General features: G+C 34.1%; 1 protein-coding gene across 1 annotated transcript; it reads left to right on the top strand.

Annotated features, from left to right (window-relative positions):
* Positions 1 to 1,913: 1,913 nt before the first annotated feature.
* LOC121412225 lies at positions 1,914 to 11,618 on the top strand. The gene is made up of 5 exons (XM_041605130.1): positions 1,914 to 2,669; positions 8,719 to 8,763; positions 10,102 to 10,154; positions 10,723 to 10,803; positions 11,234 to 11,618. The coding sequence occupies exons 1-5, from the start codon at positions 2,528 to 2,530 to the stop codon at positions 11,318 to 11,320; spliced, it is 408 nt and encodes a 135-aa protein (XP_041461064.1). The 5' UTR covers positions 1,914 to 2,527; the 3' UTR covers positions 11,321 to 11,618.
* Positions 11,619 to 19,983: the final 8,365 nt, after the last annotated feature.

A 19,983-nucleotide genomic window follows, 5' to 3' on the forward strand; every position in this document is an offset into this window, starting at 1 on the left:
TTATTATTCTGCTGTTGCAAATTTATCATAACCAAAAACAAATCGCATGTAAAGAAAGTACAAGTCAGAGAAACCAAATGATTTTTAAAAATTACACTCTTAAAACAAATCAGTCAAATAGACCAGTAGTCAGCTGGGTGCAACTGACATGACAGTTCCTGATAATCACATTTTTGACACATATTCTAGTCAGAAATAACTCTGTTCTACACTCTTAAAACAGATCAGTCAAATTTACTAGACCAGTAGTCAGCTGGGAGCAACTGATATGGCAATCACTGATAGTCACATTTCTGACATATATTCCAGTCAGAAATAAATCTGTTCTAGTTGCACCCAGCTGACCTTATTAACTAGTCATTTTTGACTGATTTGTTTTTAGAGTGCATGTAGTAAAAGCTTAGAAAATAGTCAAGTATGACAAAATAACGATTGAACCAGCTGAACCTATTAACTATTCATTTTTGACTGATTTGTTTCAGAGTGTACATCTAAAAAAAACAGGCTTGTCTGCATCAAATCACACAATCATGTTCATCTCAATAAAAAAAAAAACCCGAAGTATTGCATCATTTCGTATGAACCAATCATGAAATTAATTGAATTCTATCAGGCAAAATAATGCACGCTAGTCAGGGTGGAGGCTGTTGCCCTTTTACTATCGATATTCAGTGTGTATTAGGCAAGAAGGGTTTGATCTTGTCTACATTGCAAAACCCAAGTCAAGGAACGAAAATTTCTATCAACATTTGATTTTTTTCCCGCCTCCGATTTTTTTCTCGAAAATATCAATTTAACTTACCGGATATGAAATTTCCACACTAAATTCATTTACATTATCTTATTCTACATCTACACAGTAAAAAAAAAATATCACGCTGTTTCAACCCGTGACTCTAACAGCAAGTTGTTTAAACTTTTACACAATTGTTTCAAAGTTTTCAACATCTGGTTAGAAAAATTAAAAAACTTGTTTCAATTTTTAAATAATTGATGTTAAAGTGATGGGCTTAAACGACATGCTTAAAATATTAGGGGAGAGTGGGGTAATCCCGAACATCTCAATATCTCCTAGGAGAGGTGAGGTTCTGCTGTCACGACATAATAGCCGTAACACAGAACGTTGTCTGACTTTCCATGCAGGGATCTGTTGACTTGTCTCTTCCGATTAAAGAATAATCGAAAAGAATCCAAATTACATATCTTTACTTGTTTATGTTTCCACGAATGTGGCCCGGAAGTGCGGGATAATCCCGAAAATCTGCGTTTTGTACTATAAATTCTAAAGGAATGCTTGATGTTGAATAAAGACGTTGTTACAGTCAGTATATGGTGTGTTTTTTTTTAATCAAATTATGTACTAGTTCTGGAATGTGGAGCGTTGTGGCCCAGTGGATAAGTCTTCTGACTTTGAAACAGAGGGTCGTGGGTTCGAATCCCAGCCATGGCGTAATTTCCTTCAGCAAGAAACTTATCCACATTGTGCTGCACTCGACCCAGGTGAGGTGAATGGGTACCCGGCAGGATTAATTCCTTGAATGCACGAGCGCTGAAAGGCAGCTCGAGCTAAAGCCGGGGTAATAATAATAATAACAACGCGCCTCGGAATAGAATATTTCTAGATAGATGGCGCTATACAAATGCCTATTATTATTATTAATAAGGCTCACTTTGATTCTTGCTATCGCTCTGATCAGAAATATGTTCGTCATTACCCCCACTATCCCCTAAACAGCGTTTTTATAGTAGGCCTATAGCGAGAATTGAACACGCTACAGTGGGCGGATGACTATTAAAAACAAAGGCGGGAAGAATTTAAAAAAAAACGGAAATGCAAATGCGCACTTCCAAAATAAAAGCAATTTATTCCAATTATTTTTTATATAGAAAAATATAAGATATTATGCCATGAAATAGAAAGTAGCCCCTCTGCCCTCCCATTCATCCTCGATCGCGTTGCCAATGGAAAACGGGGGAAAACCCTAAAGAGATATAAGTAGCGATCTCTCCTCATTGTGCTTTTTCCAGATAGGCGAACCAGACGAGGCGCCCATGCGCAAATCGGTGCATTAATTCAGCAAGAAGGAAAAGGCCCCGGAAGTAATCATCGTATATATCCCCCCTTTCTCCCCTCCTAATTTCTTAATCTGTTTCATTACCTATATCCATGTATCGGAATCATTTCGGTTTGTTTTGGACATCATTGACATCGTTTATATTCGGAGATGTTGCCAATCTTGACACCATTTCGACGCAAGACCAAGAAGAGATGGTTGACATTATTCAATGGCTCACGGTACTTCAAGCTTATGACAAATACAGTTTGGTTTGCAACAAGCCCATCACTGCTGGGGTGTTCTCGAAATTACCAAGCTTTTAGCTACCAACGATCACCAACGACTCTTGTTGAAACCGTTATCGAAGTTTATCGAAAAATACAACACGCTCGAAATCATTGTCAAGCTCGTCATCACTTAGACATCTGCGACCATTTTTGTTACCGGACATCTTAGTTCAGGAATCGGTTATGACGAGGTTAATGAATCTTAGTTGTAATGTACATCTGGTCGTCTTCGTCGTCATTGTTGGCATCATAACCGATGTGGTGACTTGTGATTTCATTGATGATCTTCATCTGTCCTCGTTACGAGTACGGCGAGGTCCCCCAGGTAAGTTCTTATGGGGCGACGCCAAAATATGTTGAAAGGGGTACAAGACATTCCTAATTGTGACGCCTCCTTCTTTATTGATTATCAAGAACCTTCTCTTTAGTACTATTCTTTTTTCATGTTTGTCTGTTTTGGTCTCTCTTTTTCCCTCTCTTTTTTCACTTCTTGAAAAGATCACCCGCGCCCGGTTCGCCCCTGCCCCCTTTAGCGCGGTGCTCCTGTCCTGACTTTACCTAGCATTACTAGTAACTGGCAATTATTATTTTTGTATCTGAATGTGATCCGATGATATAATTATATACAATAATATCGTTGCATTCGAAACAAAACTTAAACATATTTTAAGATTCCTACTAGTGGTGTAATTGCTAGTTACTCGGATTTTATTTAAGCTTTGTTCAAATACATGCATGCATTCGTATCATGATTAGGAAAGTAAGCTTTCACTCAAATCTTATACAGTCACACCTAAAAAAAACGACTCCAAACCGATCCATGGTATGTCATTGAGAATAACGTAATTGCGCATTGTCGGGTCTGAAGTTGGTTTCTTAAAGGACAAGTCCACCCCAACAAAAACTTGATGTGAATAAAAAGAGAAAAATTCAACAAGCATAACACTGAAAATTTCATCAAAATCGGATGTAAAATAAGAAAGTTATGGCATTTTAAAATTACGCTTATTTTTAACAAAATAGTTATTATGAACGAGCCAGTAACATCCAAATGAGAGAGTTGATGACATCATTCACTCACTATTTCTTTTCGAATTTATTATATGAAATATTAAATATTTTCATTTTCTCATCATTGTCATGTGAAATGAAGTTTCATTCCTCCCTGAACACATGGAATTCCATTATCTTAACATTTTGTGCTTCAGGCAAGGAGGCCCTAATCCTCAAATTCGTAAAAATTGAAATATAGTATAATTCAAACAATAAAAAAACAAAAGAAATAGTGAGTGAGTGACATCATCGACTCTCTCATTTGGATGTAACTGGCTCGTTCATAATTATAACTATTATGTTGAAAATAAGCGAAACTTTGAAATGTCATAACTTTCTTATTTTACATCCGATTTTGATGAAATTTTCAGCACTGTGCTTGTCTGATTTTTCTCTATTGATTCAAATCAACATTTTTCTGGGGTGGACTTGACCTTTAATTTTTTATGGCTGAACATAACGGATCATGATTTATCAAGAAGTAAACCATGAAAGACGTAGGATCATGCCATCAAAAAGGGACTCCAAACTGAAAATAATATGATTTGACCAGATAAAGAAAAATCAGACAAAAAACAGACACTTAAAAATTCCACCAAAATCAGACAAGGAATAACAAAGTTATAGCACTTTGAAATTTTGTAATCATCGGGTGAAACAGGTTTATGTTTGTCTTCATGAATATGCAATGAGCAAGCTGATGATGCAATAACCCCTGTTGTTTTTTGTTGTTGTTTATTTTATGAAATTATATTTAAGAAATTTTTATCCTCTAAAAATGAAAAAAATGGATTGACTTAATTTTTATTTATACTGATCTAATATGTAAGAAAATTATTGCTGTAGCTTATTTTGTTTCAAGGGAGAGTAAATTTATTTTTGACAGACTTACACACATTTCAAAACGGAAAGTGGGGATATCATCAGCCCACCTCCTGTTTTCACAAAACCTTGTTTACCATAAAGCTCAATAACGTAGTTTTTCATGATTTTGATGAAATCCTCGGCCTTTTGCTCGCTTAATTTTACTCTCCTTTTTAGATATAAGTATTTTCAGCCCAGAGTGTCCTTTTAGGTAATACATTGCACCAGAGCATAGCATTTTGCACAGAACTTATTACTAAATAAATGGAGTAAAAACTAAAAGAGCAAAACGCTTGAAATTCTATCAAAATCAGATTTAAAAAAACAAGGTTTTTAAATATCAAATTTAGCCACAGGTAGGCTATGTATGTCATTTCCTCAATTTATTTATTTTCCATTCCAAATCATAATTATTTCATATTTTCATTCACGTGTGTGCAACATGTCTCTCTTATAATAAAGTCAAAACACGTAATAGTCAATCGTATTTGTTACATTCTTGGAGGACATTTGAATAAATATAATTTTGTTTAATAACATGGAAAAGCATGAGGGGAAGATGACATCATTCAGCTCGCTTATTAGATATTGATTAAAACATGCATAGATTAATTGTTTCACATGAATAATAGAAAATTTGAAATTATATAATGTTGTTATTCCTTGTCTGATTTTGATGAAATTATCTTTTTGATGTTTATCTGATTTCCGAATCATATCAATTTCAGCAAGGAGTACCTCTTTGATTTCACCTTCATTAAATACCTGTCGAAAGCTTGTCAGTAAATGTTCAATCAAGGGAACATGCATGAGGCATATAACCTGCAACATTCAAGGTGTTGTACAGTGGCGCACCATTTAAAATTCAAATTCAAGTGTGCTAATCTTAAATCTTTTTATATATAATTGTTATAATTATTTTTCATCCGTTGATTCTAGATGAAATTTCACATATATTTAGCGTCCTCTCTCGGTAATTTTTTTTTAAAGAAGGTCCTTTGAACATTGTGTCTTACATAATTTCATTAAAGTTATAATATCATTATCTATTCCGTATCATTGTTTTATGTCAAAAGGCCAAAATTTGCAAGAGGTTATTTTCAGTTTTGTCGGGACTCCGATCGTTTTTCTTTAAAATTACAAAAGTACATCCTCTAAAATACATTTCTATCATGATTTAATTACAAACTAAAAAAGGGACCAACAATTTGAGTTACCAAAGCATAAGAGAGGCTTTAACATTTGACCCTTTCCTGATTTTTTTTTTGAGAAAAAAAACACCATTGAGACATGTAGCTTCCGCTGAACCAAATGAAAATAATTTTGAACCTATAACCGTTACACTATTATGATTTATGCATCTTAATTATTTAGGTACTTTCCACATTCTTAAGCATTGCGACTTTCATCTGAATTCATGTATAATTATTTCAATGTACTTCAACGAAAACCAGACCGTCGTAATCTTTGTTATTTTGTTTGCCTTCAGTAAAAGAGAAAGATTTCTAGGATGTGTGATGGATTTGCTGATTTCTTAAAATGACGGATTTTAGAATAGGATTTGATTCAGATCATTGTATGATACATCATAATTACATTGTTAGCCGGCACATCAAAGTGTGAATTGCAAACATTCTTCACAGTCGTATTGTAGCTTGGCGTTATACCCTTGCTTGGGGCTAGCTAGGGCTAGAAGAGATTTAATCATTGATAACTTTTTGTCTCATATCATGTTAGAACTGATGAGGGTATGCAGGTGGGTCCCAATAGTGGGGATTCCCCTTAAGCTCATATCGGGGTCGTATCCAGATTTTAAAATTAGAAGGGGATACAATTAGTTTCGTAATACGTATATAAAGAAATATCAAAGGCGGAACATGGTTCATGATGGGGGCCTAAACTAGTCGCGAAGCAAAGTCAGCGAGCACGAACTTTGATCCTTTAAAATGAAAATAAAATTCTGTGATAGATTCAACGGAATTTACAGAAACTGATTTTATTTTAAAAACAAATTTCCGTTTCATTTTCACTCTCTAAACCTACCACTTCCCCTGGTCTTTGAATTTTTGGGAAGCAACTGTCTTCTGCGTCGGTAAGCCTATGGAAGGGGTGTCTTCCCTTCCCTTTGGAAAATTATTTGATTATCTATTCATTTTTTGTTCAAATTTATAAAACTTAAACCGACCTCAAAAGTTTTGGCGATTGTCCCCATGCCCCCCCCCCCTCGGGACTACTTGTGCAACTATAATGGCCATGTTCATCTTGATATCAGGTTCATTTGAATATAGTTTTTGAAGTAAAAGCAAACAGCATTTGAGTGAGACAAAAATAAAAAATCGAATACGAAGTTGTGGCACTTTGCAAAATTATATGCATAACAAACCCGGGATGTAAATGATGTCAAATACTCACTTTTCCTTGTTTTTTAATACATTGAATTTTAAATATCATAAACTGCAAGTTGTGCATACGAATTTCTTGTCGATACGTACATCGCATTTTTTTTTCCCTGGGGGTCATTGTTTCATGAACACATTTTGGGCACATCATCTTATCATTAAGGTTTGATGATAAAGAAGAAATTAAGTCATAATAGATTGAAATTACAACGGTGCGCAATGATTAACAATGTATTGTTATTTCCAGTTTATCATCCAACATAAATCATTCAAATATATTTATGATCTTTCAATAGTTCAATCACATGCAGCGGTGGGGTTGCACAGAAAAACGTTTCACATCTCGAGTCATACAACTCTGATCATAATGTTTCTTCCGAACAAAATGGCATAGAAACTTGTAGTAATTGAATTCATGTTCCTTTTCATGACTTTAGACCCCATGGGGTTTCGGAGATTGCAAAAAAAATGGGATTGCTTCTTTATTCTTAGAAGACAAGGGGTATTTATAGAATAATGAAACCACTGAGGACTAACTCTAAAATGTTGTTATAGAGATTTTTATGAGCGTCGAACACTGTCACTGAGAAAATAGATCGCTCAAAATAGAGTTCATGAACTTCACTGAATTGATTATCTATTCCTTTTAAGTGATTTGTGGAAAAATGATGTATGAATTATTGCAAAGGGGGTTGAAATCTCAAAGTGAGAACGGGACAGATTACAAATAGTCTCCATCTGTGTTTTAAAGGTCAAGTCATACCAGCAAAGAGTTTATTTTAATAAAACATTAGAAAATAAAACGCATAATATTATATATAATATTCATCACAATCAAATGTAAAATAAATGAATAACACATAACCTTCATTAATTTTATTTCACAAAACAGTAATACAGATATCGTGGTCGGTATGCTAATGACGGAACCAGTAACGTCACTTCCTCATTATTTATTTAATATTATTATTTATGAAACATGAATGTACTCTTGTGTGAAACAAGTTTTGAGTCCTTTAGGGGGGGGGGTACCTCATGCGATGTAATAAATGAGCTTCCTCATTGTAAATTCTAAAATATAAAATTTTCTATAACTCTTAGCATTAGTAAGTGTGTGACATCATCCATTCGCTCATTTGCGTATCACTTATTTTGTGCACATATTTTTTTAATGAACGATATTTCCAAATGTCATAACTTTGTTATATAACATCTGATTTGTTTAAAAGAAAATATGTTAGCATTTTGATTATTTTGATCTTTCTCTATTTATTCAAATTATCTTTTGTTGAGGTGGACTTGACTTTTATTTTATAAATAAATACAGTCGAGATGTTTGTAACAAAAGTACATGTAGATCTAACTTCTATTTACGCGAGATAAACATTTCAGCCAAGGAGCCATACCTAAATTCAAGTAAAACTTTCATAAAATGTGAAATTGCGAGCAGCTCCCCATTTTAGTGTAATTTCCAAAAAATTCAGTCTTTTTAATGGAAGTGGCATGAAATTATATTATCTGATGATATATTCCCGGCATAAATAAAAATCATTTTCAATTTTTATTTTAAAAATTGCATTTTGGGGGATTTATATCACCGTCACATCACGACCTACGGAGGCACTATTCGTCTGTGATGTCACAAAATGTTTAAAAGAATGAATAACTGCTTTATTCTTTTACCGATTTTCACCAATCCTTCACCAATGTTTTTCTCTTATTTATATTTTTATTTCATTTCAGTATTAATGTATATTTTTGTTATGTTTACTTTTATCAAAACCAAGTTACCATCAGAGTAAACTTCCCCTTTAATGTATTTATTTCATTTATTTGCTTCATTGCTTTCATCAAAACTATAGCGACTTCAGGTTGAAGTTCTCTTCATATTGTGATGCGCTGGAAAGATAATGACTTAGTTTGCATGCTAATGTATGATTATATGAAATAGCTTCGTCACAAAAACATTGCGGAAAAGGTGACATCGAAGCATTTACATGTATATAAAAACAAAAGCATTTTTTTTAACACTTCTATTCCGGATTTCTTGCTTTTCAGATTGTTCAAGATGCAGAACAGAATTATGCCGAATGTACTGTGGAAGTAAGTTGATATCAAGTACAAGTCACCCCCACCTTTTTTTTATTTGGGGCCATTTGCTATACCCTTTTAAAAATCATTTATATCAATTTCAAGAAAGAAATGACTTGTTTAATCATTCTATTCCTGATTTTTTAATTGTGTGAAGAAGTTGTCAAATAGTTTTGAAGGAGACAACACAATGGGGCAAAAATATTTTTTTAAGCCCAGAACCAGCAAAACTTTAAAGGGAAATGAAACTTTTGGAACAAGTAGGCGTGTGTCGAAACAGAAAAATCAAAGAATAAGAACAAAGAAAGTTTGAGAAAAATCAGATAAATAATGAGGAAGTTATGAGCATTTGAATATTGCAATCACTAATGCTATGGAGATCCTCCCATTGGCAATGCGACAAGGATGTGTGATGTCGCGTATGAACAACTTTCACTTTGATGGTCTATAAAATACCCTCAAAATGTCTCTTTTTGCTTTTTCTTATTGTGATACAAACTCTTTATCCATGATGTATACTTTAGAAATCTGTATTACATACCGTCCTCTAAAAAGAACACATGATCTATGGATAGATGTGATAAAAGAGGCAATTTAAGTGAAATATATACTAAAGTAATGGGGAGAGTTGTTCACAAGTGACATCACACATCTTTGTCGCATTGTCAATTTGAGGATCTCCATAGCATTATAGTGATCGCAATATTTAAATAGTCATAACTTTCTCATTATTTGTCAGATTTTTAGCAAACTTTCGTTGATCTGTTTCTTTGATTTTTCTGTTTTCACACAAGCTATCTTGTTCCAAAGATTTCATTCTCCTTTTTTAACAATGATATTTCAAAACTTGTACTGTATTTCGTTGTTATTAATTTGATTTGTCATTGAAAAGATATCTTGTCATGTTTGAATAATAATAAAATCCATGTGGAGGGGAAACAAATTGAAAAAAAAATATTTCAAAACAATAATAATTTCAAATTTCTTAAGCCCCATATAAGCAGCTGTACGCAAGTGTGCCAAGATATAGGAAAATTAGCTTCTTAGTAAACATTTACATTTGACTTTTTCATGGTTAATCATGTCGCACATTAGTACTTACCAGTATCGGTAATCATGCGTAATTATTAGTCGTTTCTCGGTATATTCGAGCAGGTATTGGTAGAGCAACGCTTACATCCGCAATTTTAAAACGGTGACTGAATACCTTTAAAACTTCAACAATTATATGATTCCATTGAAATACAATGGGTGACACATCAACCTGAAACATGGATAGGGCATCAATTAGACTAGAGTGGTTTTCTTGATATATCCTCATAATTATATTCCCATTTTCTTTGTTTATAGCGCCGGGTGGGAGAAAACGTTCAATTAGTGATTCACAGGTCATCAGAAAAAAGGTGAGTTTTGACAGCACATTAATAACACATAATTAGAAACAACTCAGACACATGAAATTGAAATAACTCTCTAAATTGATGACTCAAGTGTAATGATAATTGAGATCGGGGCATATAGTGCGTTAAGGAATGGCGATAGATAGTGTTGGGGAAAGAGTTATTGTCTCCTTACGAGAATCGTCTATTACGCTGATAGAACGAGTTGACTTTATATAGGCAGTGTGTGATTGACATTCGTTCTTGAAAGATAATATAGTATTTTTTTCATTAATCTGAACAATGGCGGGAATAGAAAACAAGTAAATACTTGTATGATATGAAAGTTTATGTCCAGTCATTATTGTTACCGTCATCGCCACCTTAACCAGGGGAGTACTTCATCTCATTAATCGTTTATTCCAAACCATGACGTAAATAACATTATGACGGGAGTACGTCACCAATGGTCATATACGCATTTCTTTTTTCTTTTTACTGTTTTGGGAAACTCCCAAACAGTCCTCGTTTGTGTGTATTTTCCTTTTTTTAAATGGACCTGAAAATAATACATATATTTTTTTCAATACAGTTCCCAATCAGGAGAAGAATCTCTCTTTTTGATTCTCGTTTGGATCGCCTCTCCACAGAAAGAAAACAAAGTTTTATGAAGGTGAGTTTTTTTTCAATTTGCATATCAATAAATTGTTTTTTTTTTCAGGTGTTCATATAAGAAATGGTAAATATAATTTTATCAACTTTAGCACTTAAGAACAGTCGGGCAAAATGCAAAAGAATCAAAAATTGAACTTGACATACACTGCAAAGGTAAAGCATTGTCTTAACCAGTGTTGGCGATTCGGGGGGGCATGCAGATATATTTTCAATTATTGCAAAAGTGAGCTGAGCATTTTACATTTTCAATGTCTTCATAAAACTTCTGTCATCGTTTAGAAATTTATTTCTATTGATAAATTATTTATTATCACTGTCAATAAATGTATGCTACTTTTCAATGTATTTAAATAGAATATAAGACTCTTGTATTTTGTCTTTCACAATTTTTTCTTATTTCATTTGCACATATCATTTTAATCCTACAGGCATTAGTTGCAAAACTACGCAAACATGAAACATCGGAGAAAGATCACCAGCTTTTAGAAAATCGACTTTTCAGCAAAAAATCATGATTCATTCGAACAATCGAAATCCTTGATCAGTACTAAAACGACACCAACGACTACGATTAACTGATTTTTCTATATATTTTTAACATCCAATTCGTAAACGTTTCTTGCTGAATAATACTAGGCCTAATAATTTGAATAAAAAGCGTGAACGAACCAAACACTGAAAGTTGCATCGAAATCGAATGCAAACAAAGTTGTCTTACGAACTTATTAATATTTCGGTGAATCGGCAATATGCCGTCATCATGAATATGCAATGAGCAGGGGCGGAAATCTCTCCCAAAAGGTAGGGGGGACAAGGGTCTGGAAAATTTGACAAGCAAAAAAAAAAAAAAAAAGGCTATTACTTGAAATTTAAGGTCATTTTGACGAAAATATATTTGACAAGCAAAAAAAAGAAAAAGAAAAAAAGGTCATCTCGTCCGAAAACGCACGTTTTGTTCACATTTTGAGTGATATATTTCTTAGCATCACCAAAGACCCAAAATAGTAGGGGGGACATTTGATATTGTGTCCCCCTACTATTTTGAGTAGGGGGGACACGTCCCCCCTGGGATTTCCGCCCATGGCAATGAGTAAAGTAATTTTGTCGCGTCCAAAGCTACCTTTACATTTTTATCTATACTGTACAATATCGTTATTAGCTGTTGTTTCATTGTGTATATAAGCCGAGTTGTATACAGTATTTTACAATAAATTAGTAATAATTTTTTTTGGGTTCACATTCTTAAAGTAAATTTTGATGTAACTGTAATTTCATAAAATAAAATACGACATAAAAAGCATCAGCTCGCTCATTGCATTTCGTGATGTATAATGCTTACTCTCATCCTCCTTGATCAAATTGTCAGTGTTTGCACGTTCAATGCTACTTTATTTGTTAAAAATGTATATTTTCAGCCTTGAGTATCATGATGTTTTGTCCAGATGTTTTGTAATTTGCGTTCATACAAATAGGTGTCCATTCAAATTTGCAGGTAGTTGTCCGTAACGTTCTTTTCCAATGCTTAATCGGGCAACGAGTTATCTTAATTTGAAACCGGAATAGTTGGCATGTGAAGTATTAGCAAGTTTAGTTAAAAAGCATATTGATTTGTAACAAGATGGGTGTATTGGAGGCTGTATCACTCTGGGGCGTATCTATATAGGGTGGGAATAAGGGGACATAAATCCCGTGTGTCTGTTTCAGGGATCGCAAAAAGGGCAACAGTTTAGATTAAAACAAAACAGGGCCATAATTATTCAGAATTCTAATCTGACAAGCATCAGAAGCGAGAGAGAGCATAATTTGCTTGTGAAAAGACTGAAGAGGCGTGATTTCAGCGTATTTTCTGTCAAAAATGTGCGTAGTGGTGCAAATTCGCACGTGCCACATACTCTGTTTTTCGTTACGCGACTGTCTTTTTTCGTGTTTTTTATTGTCTCACCTGCATTGCATAGTGAGAGTATAGGCGGCGACGGCGTCAACGCCAAATCTTAACCGAAGCTTACATTTTTGAAATGACAGCATAAGTTAGAAAGTATATGAACCTAGTTCATGAAACGTGGCCATAAGGTTAAGGTTTAGTATAACTAAACATCCTGCCTGAGTTTCAGGTCACATGATTAAGGTCAAAGGTCATTTAGGGTCAATGAACTTTGGCTAAATAGGGGGTATTTGTTGAATTACCATCATAACTTTGAAAGTTTATTGGTCTAGTTCATAAAACTTGGACATAAGAGTCATCAAGCATAATTGAACATCTCATGCGAGTTTCAGGTCACATGACCAAAGTCAAAGGTCATTTAAGGTCATTGAACTTTGGCTATTTTAGAGGTAATTATTAGATTGCTGTCATAACTTCCACAGTTTATAGATATAGTGTATAAAATGTGGATATAGGGGTAATCAAGTATCACTGACAAGTTTTAGGTCACATCAAGGTCAAATGTCAATGAACGTAGTATTGTATCATTATATGAATGGGGTTTTTGTGAATAATTATTTTATATTAGTTTTCAAAGTCAGCACTGCTGCTATATTGAATCGCGTGATGCAGGTGAGACCGCCAGAGGCATTCCACTTGTTTGATAAAAACTTTGATTCTTTGATATAATGAAATACATGCAGCAAATTAAATATTCATTTTCATGTACACCTCTGTCACTGGTAACAATTTGGAATAGCGTTATGCCCGATCAATGCTTAAATAGAAAGCGGTCATGTAATCTTAATTTGTGTCAGAAGTTATATCATTCTGAGGACTAAACACATCCAAACACATATCTTTTGCTCAAACACCAAGCATATAATTTTTTCAATTATTCTGTCCCCACAATCCTGGATTTATATCATCAAAAGGTGTTACACTTCAGGGAAATTCCAACATCATATTCTAGTTTAGATTTGAATATACATTTAACCATATTTTCAATATACATTTAACCATATTTTGAGGCGGCGCTATAGCTCAGTTGGGAGAGCGGGGGATTCGTCATTTCGGTGACCCGGGTTCGATTCCCACTAGGTGCGCTAGTGCCCTTTGGTAAGGCATTAATCCTCAGTACCAGGTCCTTCGGAGAGGACCTTAAGCCGTCGGTCCTCTGGTTGCTTGCCTACAAGCATTCATGCTTTCTTAGCAATCAGGTAAAAAATCACCACCAATCTCAATATCGTTATCTTGATTTTGGACGCCTTATACTGATAAACGCTGTTTAATATTTTAAGCATATTGTTTAAGCCCGTCACTCTAACAACTATTGTTTAAACTTTTTAAACAACTGTTTACACATTTAAACAACACCCGCTCACTGTTTTAAATTTTTAAACAAGTTGTTTAAAAGTTTGAACAATTATAAAAAAAGGTTTAAACAACTTGTTGTTAGAGTGACAGGCTTAAACAATGTGCTATTTTTTTATCGTGTTAGTCAAAATTTTGATCGAATCTGACCTCGATTTATTGTTTTAAAAGTATCTGTACTGACATACATGTAATATCTAGATTAAGAGACATTAGCAATATTTCACGTGCAATGAGCACTCATTTTTCCCCCTTTTATCATAGTTTTCGATGTAAATAAAAGTAAGATCTATGAGGAACTGAAATATATTTCTTGCAATTTCCTGATTATACCCGGAATAGATATTGAAACAGACTACATTTTCGTCAGTGACGTAACGAGCCCCCCCCAAAAAAAAAAAATGAATAAAAATACATAAATAAAAATGAGGACCCTTTGAATACAATGCACGCCTTTGAAAACTTTGCAATCAAACAAGTGAGCGAGCCCCCCCCCCATCGATAAGTTTCCAATGAAATGATTATTTTATTCTTCTATAGAGCAACATGCTCATAAAAATATGAATAACAATGATAATAACGGTGGTGATAATAATGATAATGGTAATAATAATCCATAAATGAATAAAAAACTGAAAAAAAATAAGTAAAATATATTTCACAGTGCTTTCAAGACCAGGCGACGCTTATTCTTTATTCTTTTTTTACTATTCAAGTAGTTACATTTTGTTCTATTTTGCACATCATGAATACATACAAGTGACAAAAAGAAGTTTTAAAAATACAGAATAGGAAGGAATGCCAGGTATACGGAATCGACCATGTTATAAATCTTAATAATAGGCAAAAAATGTCATAGCTTCAAGGGCATAATATTTGGTATTATGTAGGGACATTCATTGTCCGCTTCACTAGAGCAGCACTGGCGCCCAGCCCATCGTGTTTTTTCGGGAGAATAATATCTTTTTTTGTCTTTAGACAAAATGTCAATAATTCTTTACATTCCCAGCACGTGATTATGAATGATTTCAGTTGCAAGAAAAGGGAGAATCCGGGTACGGTATAAAGAAAAGTTTGATTCATAAATCATGTAAATGAATTTCTAACCATCTTTCATGGAGATAATGATATTCATCTCAGTGTATCCCTGGGAAATGGGTTTCGTTCCGGTCCGATCCAAAAAACAACAACGAATAAAACACCAAATATAGATTGGTGCATCATTATATTGAGGGGAATTACCCCTCCTCCTGCTCGGAGCTCCCGTATTCACCTCCCCGTGACTCCTCCTCTTCATTTCCTCTTTCTTTCCTTTGTTTTCTTCTCCCTTCATTTCTCCATCTTCCTCTCCTTCTCCTTATCCTACCCTCTGCTCTTCATTTTCTTCTTTTCATTCTTCTCCTTGTTCTCCTTTTGTGTATTCTTCTCCTCCTCCCCCTCCTTATTCTCCTTCGCATCCTTCGTGTTATATTTTATTTTCTGTCTGACCTGGAAGATTTTGGTCTAACAAATTTTTAAAAAGGCATAAATAAGTGTACGTGAATTGTGTATAATATTGTATGTATTTATTGCGTCATGCTTTGTCTTATATGAATTATTTGTGATTGTTATTTATTAACTGAATGTAAATCCTTGATCTGTATGTATATATCTGTCAGATGCATATCATGTCTTTCATGTTTCGACTTTTTTTCTTATCCCGATGTTCATATTTGCAGTGGTAAAACAATAAACTGCCTTGAAACTATTCAATCAATACTGATTTTAAGCTGTCATTGTCACCTTTGTTTTGTTTTCATCTTTGTCATCATTGCCAGCTTAAAGGTGTGTGGAGATTATAGCATTCTATAGGACACCAATTTACGACAACTTGGAAACAACAACAATACAAACAAAAACATGATGAATCTCTCAAACGTGTTATCTCTGAGAAGTAATTAATATTGGCGGTGCGCTGTGCCAGTGTACGGAGAAAGAGGAGCTAAACGGTGACGTCAGTTTTGTCCTCACCAACGATTTAAGAGTAGTGCATTGCACAATTCTTTAATCCAACTTATTCTTTCATCTATTTTTCTACTCTCCCTTTTAATCTCCGCTTTTTTCATCACTTGAATACGAACACGTTTGTCTGCTACATATGGTCTCATAATTCAATTCATCCCACTTCACTTATCACCAATAATACGAAATGGTTAATTAAACTTGTTCTAAAGTTGAGTAAGATTAACAGAGGAAGTAAACAGTGAAAATGTTTTTAATAATATGGTTTCAATTTCAAGCTTTCTTTGTTCTCAATTCTGATGAACTCCTCTCAACTACTTGGGACCGAGAAGGGGAGAATTCTAGAGTTAATCATTCACGATTGATGAGAAGTAATGCAGTCCTCATCATGTCTCTGTAAATAGACATTATACTTTTATAATAGTATCCCGTTGGTACATTCGATGAAATGAAAGGAAAATAAGCTTGTTTTTCTGCTAAAATTTCTTGGTTTCACCAAAGTCATAACTGTCTCAGCGGGCCATCTCTCTATAGAGAAAACATATCACAGAAATTGTCTCACATTTTTTTTTCTCGCTCTTCATCTCATTTTCTCTTTCCATTGTGTGCTCATAATAAACAGGTTTGAAATTCATGATGAATATATGCAATCATGCTCACGTGTATCACTTCTACATTGTTATGGACTGTAAAGATTGCAATCTGTAAAAGCCTTTTTAACTAATATTTTATGCTTGATGTAAATATCAACACTTTAACGTGAATTAAACAGCCAAGAACATATCAATTTCTTGGGTTTGGGTTGTACATGATGCATCAGTTTATTTAGCATGGCAAATGAGATAAATGAGCAATATATTTCTTCCTCTACTACACATCATTTATACAGCAAAAATCATAACGGCAGAGTCTGAAATACAAATAAACGCTCTATTCAAGTATCCCAATCTTCTTTTCAAAAATGCATCATGCTTCACATGACATAACAAAGTCCCTCAAACAAGTTTGAACAACAAAATGCAAGAGGGCACAGCACTTAATTTTGCTGTACACTCAATAAATCTTAAAATATATAGAGACATTCTTTAACAATTTCAAAGGCACAAATACACTCAACTCTCATAGAAAAGTATCAATATATACAGATAACACAATACCGTCTATGCTTATGTCATAAAAATGTTTCGGAATTTTATAAAATGCAACCAACTTTATAAAACTTTAGAAGAAACAAAGTTGATTAATCAGTTTAAGTTATTTGGAATGATATGACGCCTACAACACTGGTAAAACACAACACACCTTATACCTAAAATGATGATTTCACGGTGCTTTTGCACACTTTTACATCACTTCTAAAGAGGATTCAAAGTCGGTTATATGATAGTAATTTGACGCAAGTTTTTCATTGCAATTAGACAGAAAGAACTGAACTGAACAAGCAATAATTCCTCCAGTAATACAAGAATGAGCATATAGATATTCATGATTCCATGACATCAAATACAATTTCTTTATAAACCATTATTTTCAATCATTCTAACCATTTCTTGCATTGATAATTTCCGTCCACCTTGGATCTGAGAAGACAATATAGCAAAGTTCTTGGTTGTGTGCCAATTTTCTCCCATCTAGCAAAGAACAACTTGATCATGGAAACAATTTTATGATGGAGATCATTGTTCTAGTAATAAATAGCAGTCGGTGTTACTCCAATAACTTTCATTTGGAAACAATACATTCTTCCAACCCATAGTGACTGTTCATATTCTAACTGATCTTTTAATTTACACATATAGAATCCCATCAATATCATCCTAACCTCGGCAGAGGTTCACGCACAGCTGCCAACCTTAATTGTGGGAATGAAAAATTATCTATTTTTTTATATCCTATTTTCCAGCCTTATCATTTTTCTTTAAAATTTTGAAGAACATATTGAAAATAATCATTCTTACAATTTTATAAAAAAATCCTATTTTGTGGCGAAATTTTCTATTCAATTTCACTTCCTTTTAATAATCATAGTAACTAGGGTAAAAGCCTACTAATTGGCTGCTCTATTTATGGCAAGCCATGTAGCGAGTCCTAGATGGACTAAGGAAGTGAATAAAGGTAAAGGTGAAATGGACAGGTGAGAGTGTAGTCATTAAAAGGACTGTAAACCAGAAAGGTGAGAGGCTTAAGTAGTTGGAGAGATGGGAGAAGGCTGGCTTGAATCGAGGAGTATACACTCTAAATTCAAAAGAGCTAATCTGGGGGGTGTTTCACAAGGATTTAAGTATGACTTAAGTCACACTCAAATGCTCACGCATACATGATGTGCAACGCGCGATCTCATTGATAGATCTATACATGTACGTAATAGTGCGCGTCCTCATGACACGATCTGACCAATGCAGTCAAGACTTTCATACCGTACACAACTCGGATAATAAAGTGCGACTCCAAGTCGTACTCAAATCTTTGTGAAACACCCCCAGGTCCCTAATCGCACTACTCTTGGAGTGAGACAAGGGAGCAGCCATTTTGAAGTGGGGGATTTACATCTTTTGAGAGTGCAGTATAGCTCCTGGAGAGTGAAAAATGTATATAAAATATGTGTTGTAGAACAGGAGAGGCGATTTCTCTCATCTCTCCAACTACTCAAGCCTTTCACCTTTTCTGGTTTACAGTCCTTTCAAGGATTACACTCATCTCAGAAAAGAATAGTCTACTTTCTAACCTTCCACCTTCTCGTCTCTCCATTTCACCTCTATTTCTGTTGACTTTTCTTAGTCCATTTAGGACTCATCACATGATGTATCATAAACCTTTTCAAGAGTCATCCATACCACCAAACTTCCCATCAAACTTCAACAGATAACATCTATATCGGAAATCTTCATATGAAGATAATACATACAGTGTATACCTGAACTTTTATGTAATTCTTTGTTTTAAAGGCGATTTTGTACAAATTGTAAAATTTCAGTTTATTGCTGGGGACATAACCTTCTTATATAAAACTACAATCATTTAAATTGAATTTACAATACATAATTCTCCATATCAACATGACCAACAACTCACAATAAAAGGTTCATTATAACGAGTCAAAACATGGAAGTTGGGGTGGAAATGTCCATTTGATTTCAGCTGAGCCTGCCGAAGTCATCTCCGAAGACCACAGAAATATGTTCGACAAAGTTCAACTGACACATGCTCTTATAGTTCAGACCGACTGTAAATACTTTCTTATAGGAGTGGGTGTGAAATGAAGTGTCTGATCTCTGTTGATATAATGAAAACACAAATAAAATCCTTCTCAATTTTCTTGGGAAACATTATATTTTACTGCATATATACCTTAATATGACCAATGGGGGAGCTGCTTGTATGCGACGTCACAAAACCAAACTTTGAAAATCCATCAAGTCTCTTAATATTTGATGGATTTTCACCAATTTTTTTACCAATATCTTTCTGTTGTTTTTCTGCTGTTATTACACCACCTCCCACCAGGGTGAACTATCCCTTTAAAAAGATGAGTCTCAGATCACAGCCTGGCTTCAGTTTATCTAATTTTCAGACTAGAAAAGGAAGCTGAACCTAGTGACTGCCGATCATCGCAATCGAACTCTAGTCTTATACCTTTATTTAACACATGTCACTAGCTCTGTGTGTGATTGTTACTGTCACAACATGTTGCGGTATTCTGCTATATTTGCGAATCATTTCCCATAATTATTCTTATGTTTTATTCTTGGTTTCCCTATTTTCAAGCCTTTGTGGCTTTTTGGGACACCTTTTTTCTTTCATTATCTTTTTAAAAATCTCATTATCTTAATGATTTATGATTATATTTGTATATTGACATTGAAATGTATGATATTTTGTATG

Source organism: Lytechinus variegatus, chromosome 3, assembly GCF_018143015.1.
Source record: "Lytechinus variegatus isolate NC3 chromosome 3, Lvar_3.0, whole genome shotgun sequence".
NCBI classification, from domain to species: domain Eukaryota; kingdom Metazoa; phylum Echinodermata; class Echinoidea; order Temnopleuroida; family Toxopneustidae; genus Lytechinus; species Lytechinus variegatus.

Bases quoted from the DNA above. Each gene is read 5' to 3' on its own strand.
- LOC121412225 (XM_041605130.1), top strand. From the start codon at position 2,528: ATGACGAGGTTAATGAATCTTAGTTGTAATGTACATCTGGTCGTCTTC. The intron at 2,670-8,718 runs GTAAGTTCTTAT...CTTGCTTTTCAG, and splicing joins AGTACGGCGAGGTCCCCCAG to ATTGTTCAAGATGCAGAACA. The intron at 10,155-10,722 runs GTGAGTTTTGAC...TTTTCAATACAG, and splicing joins CACAGGTCATCAGAAAAAAG to TTCCCAATCAGGAGAAGAAT.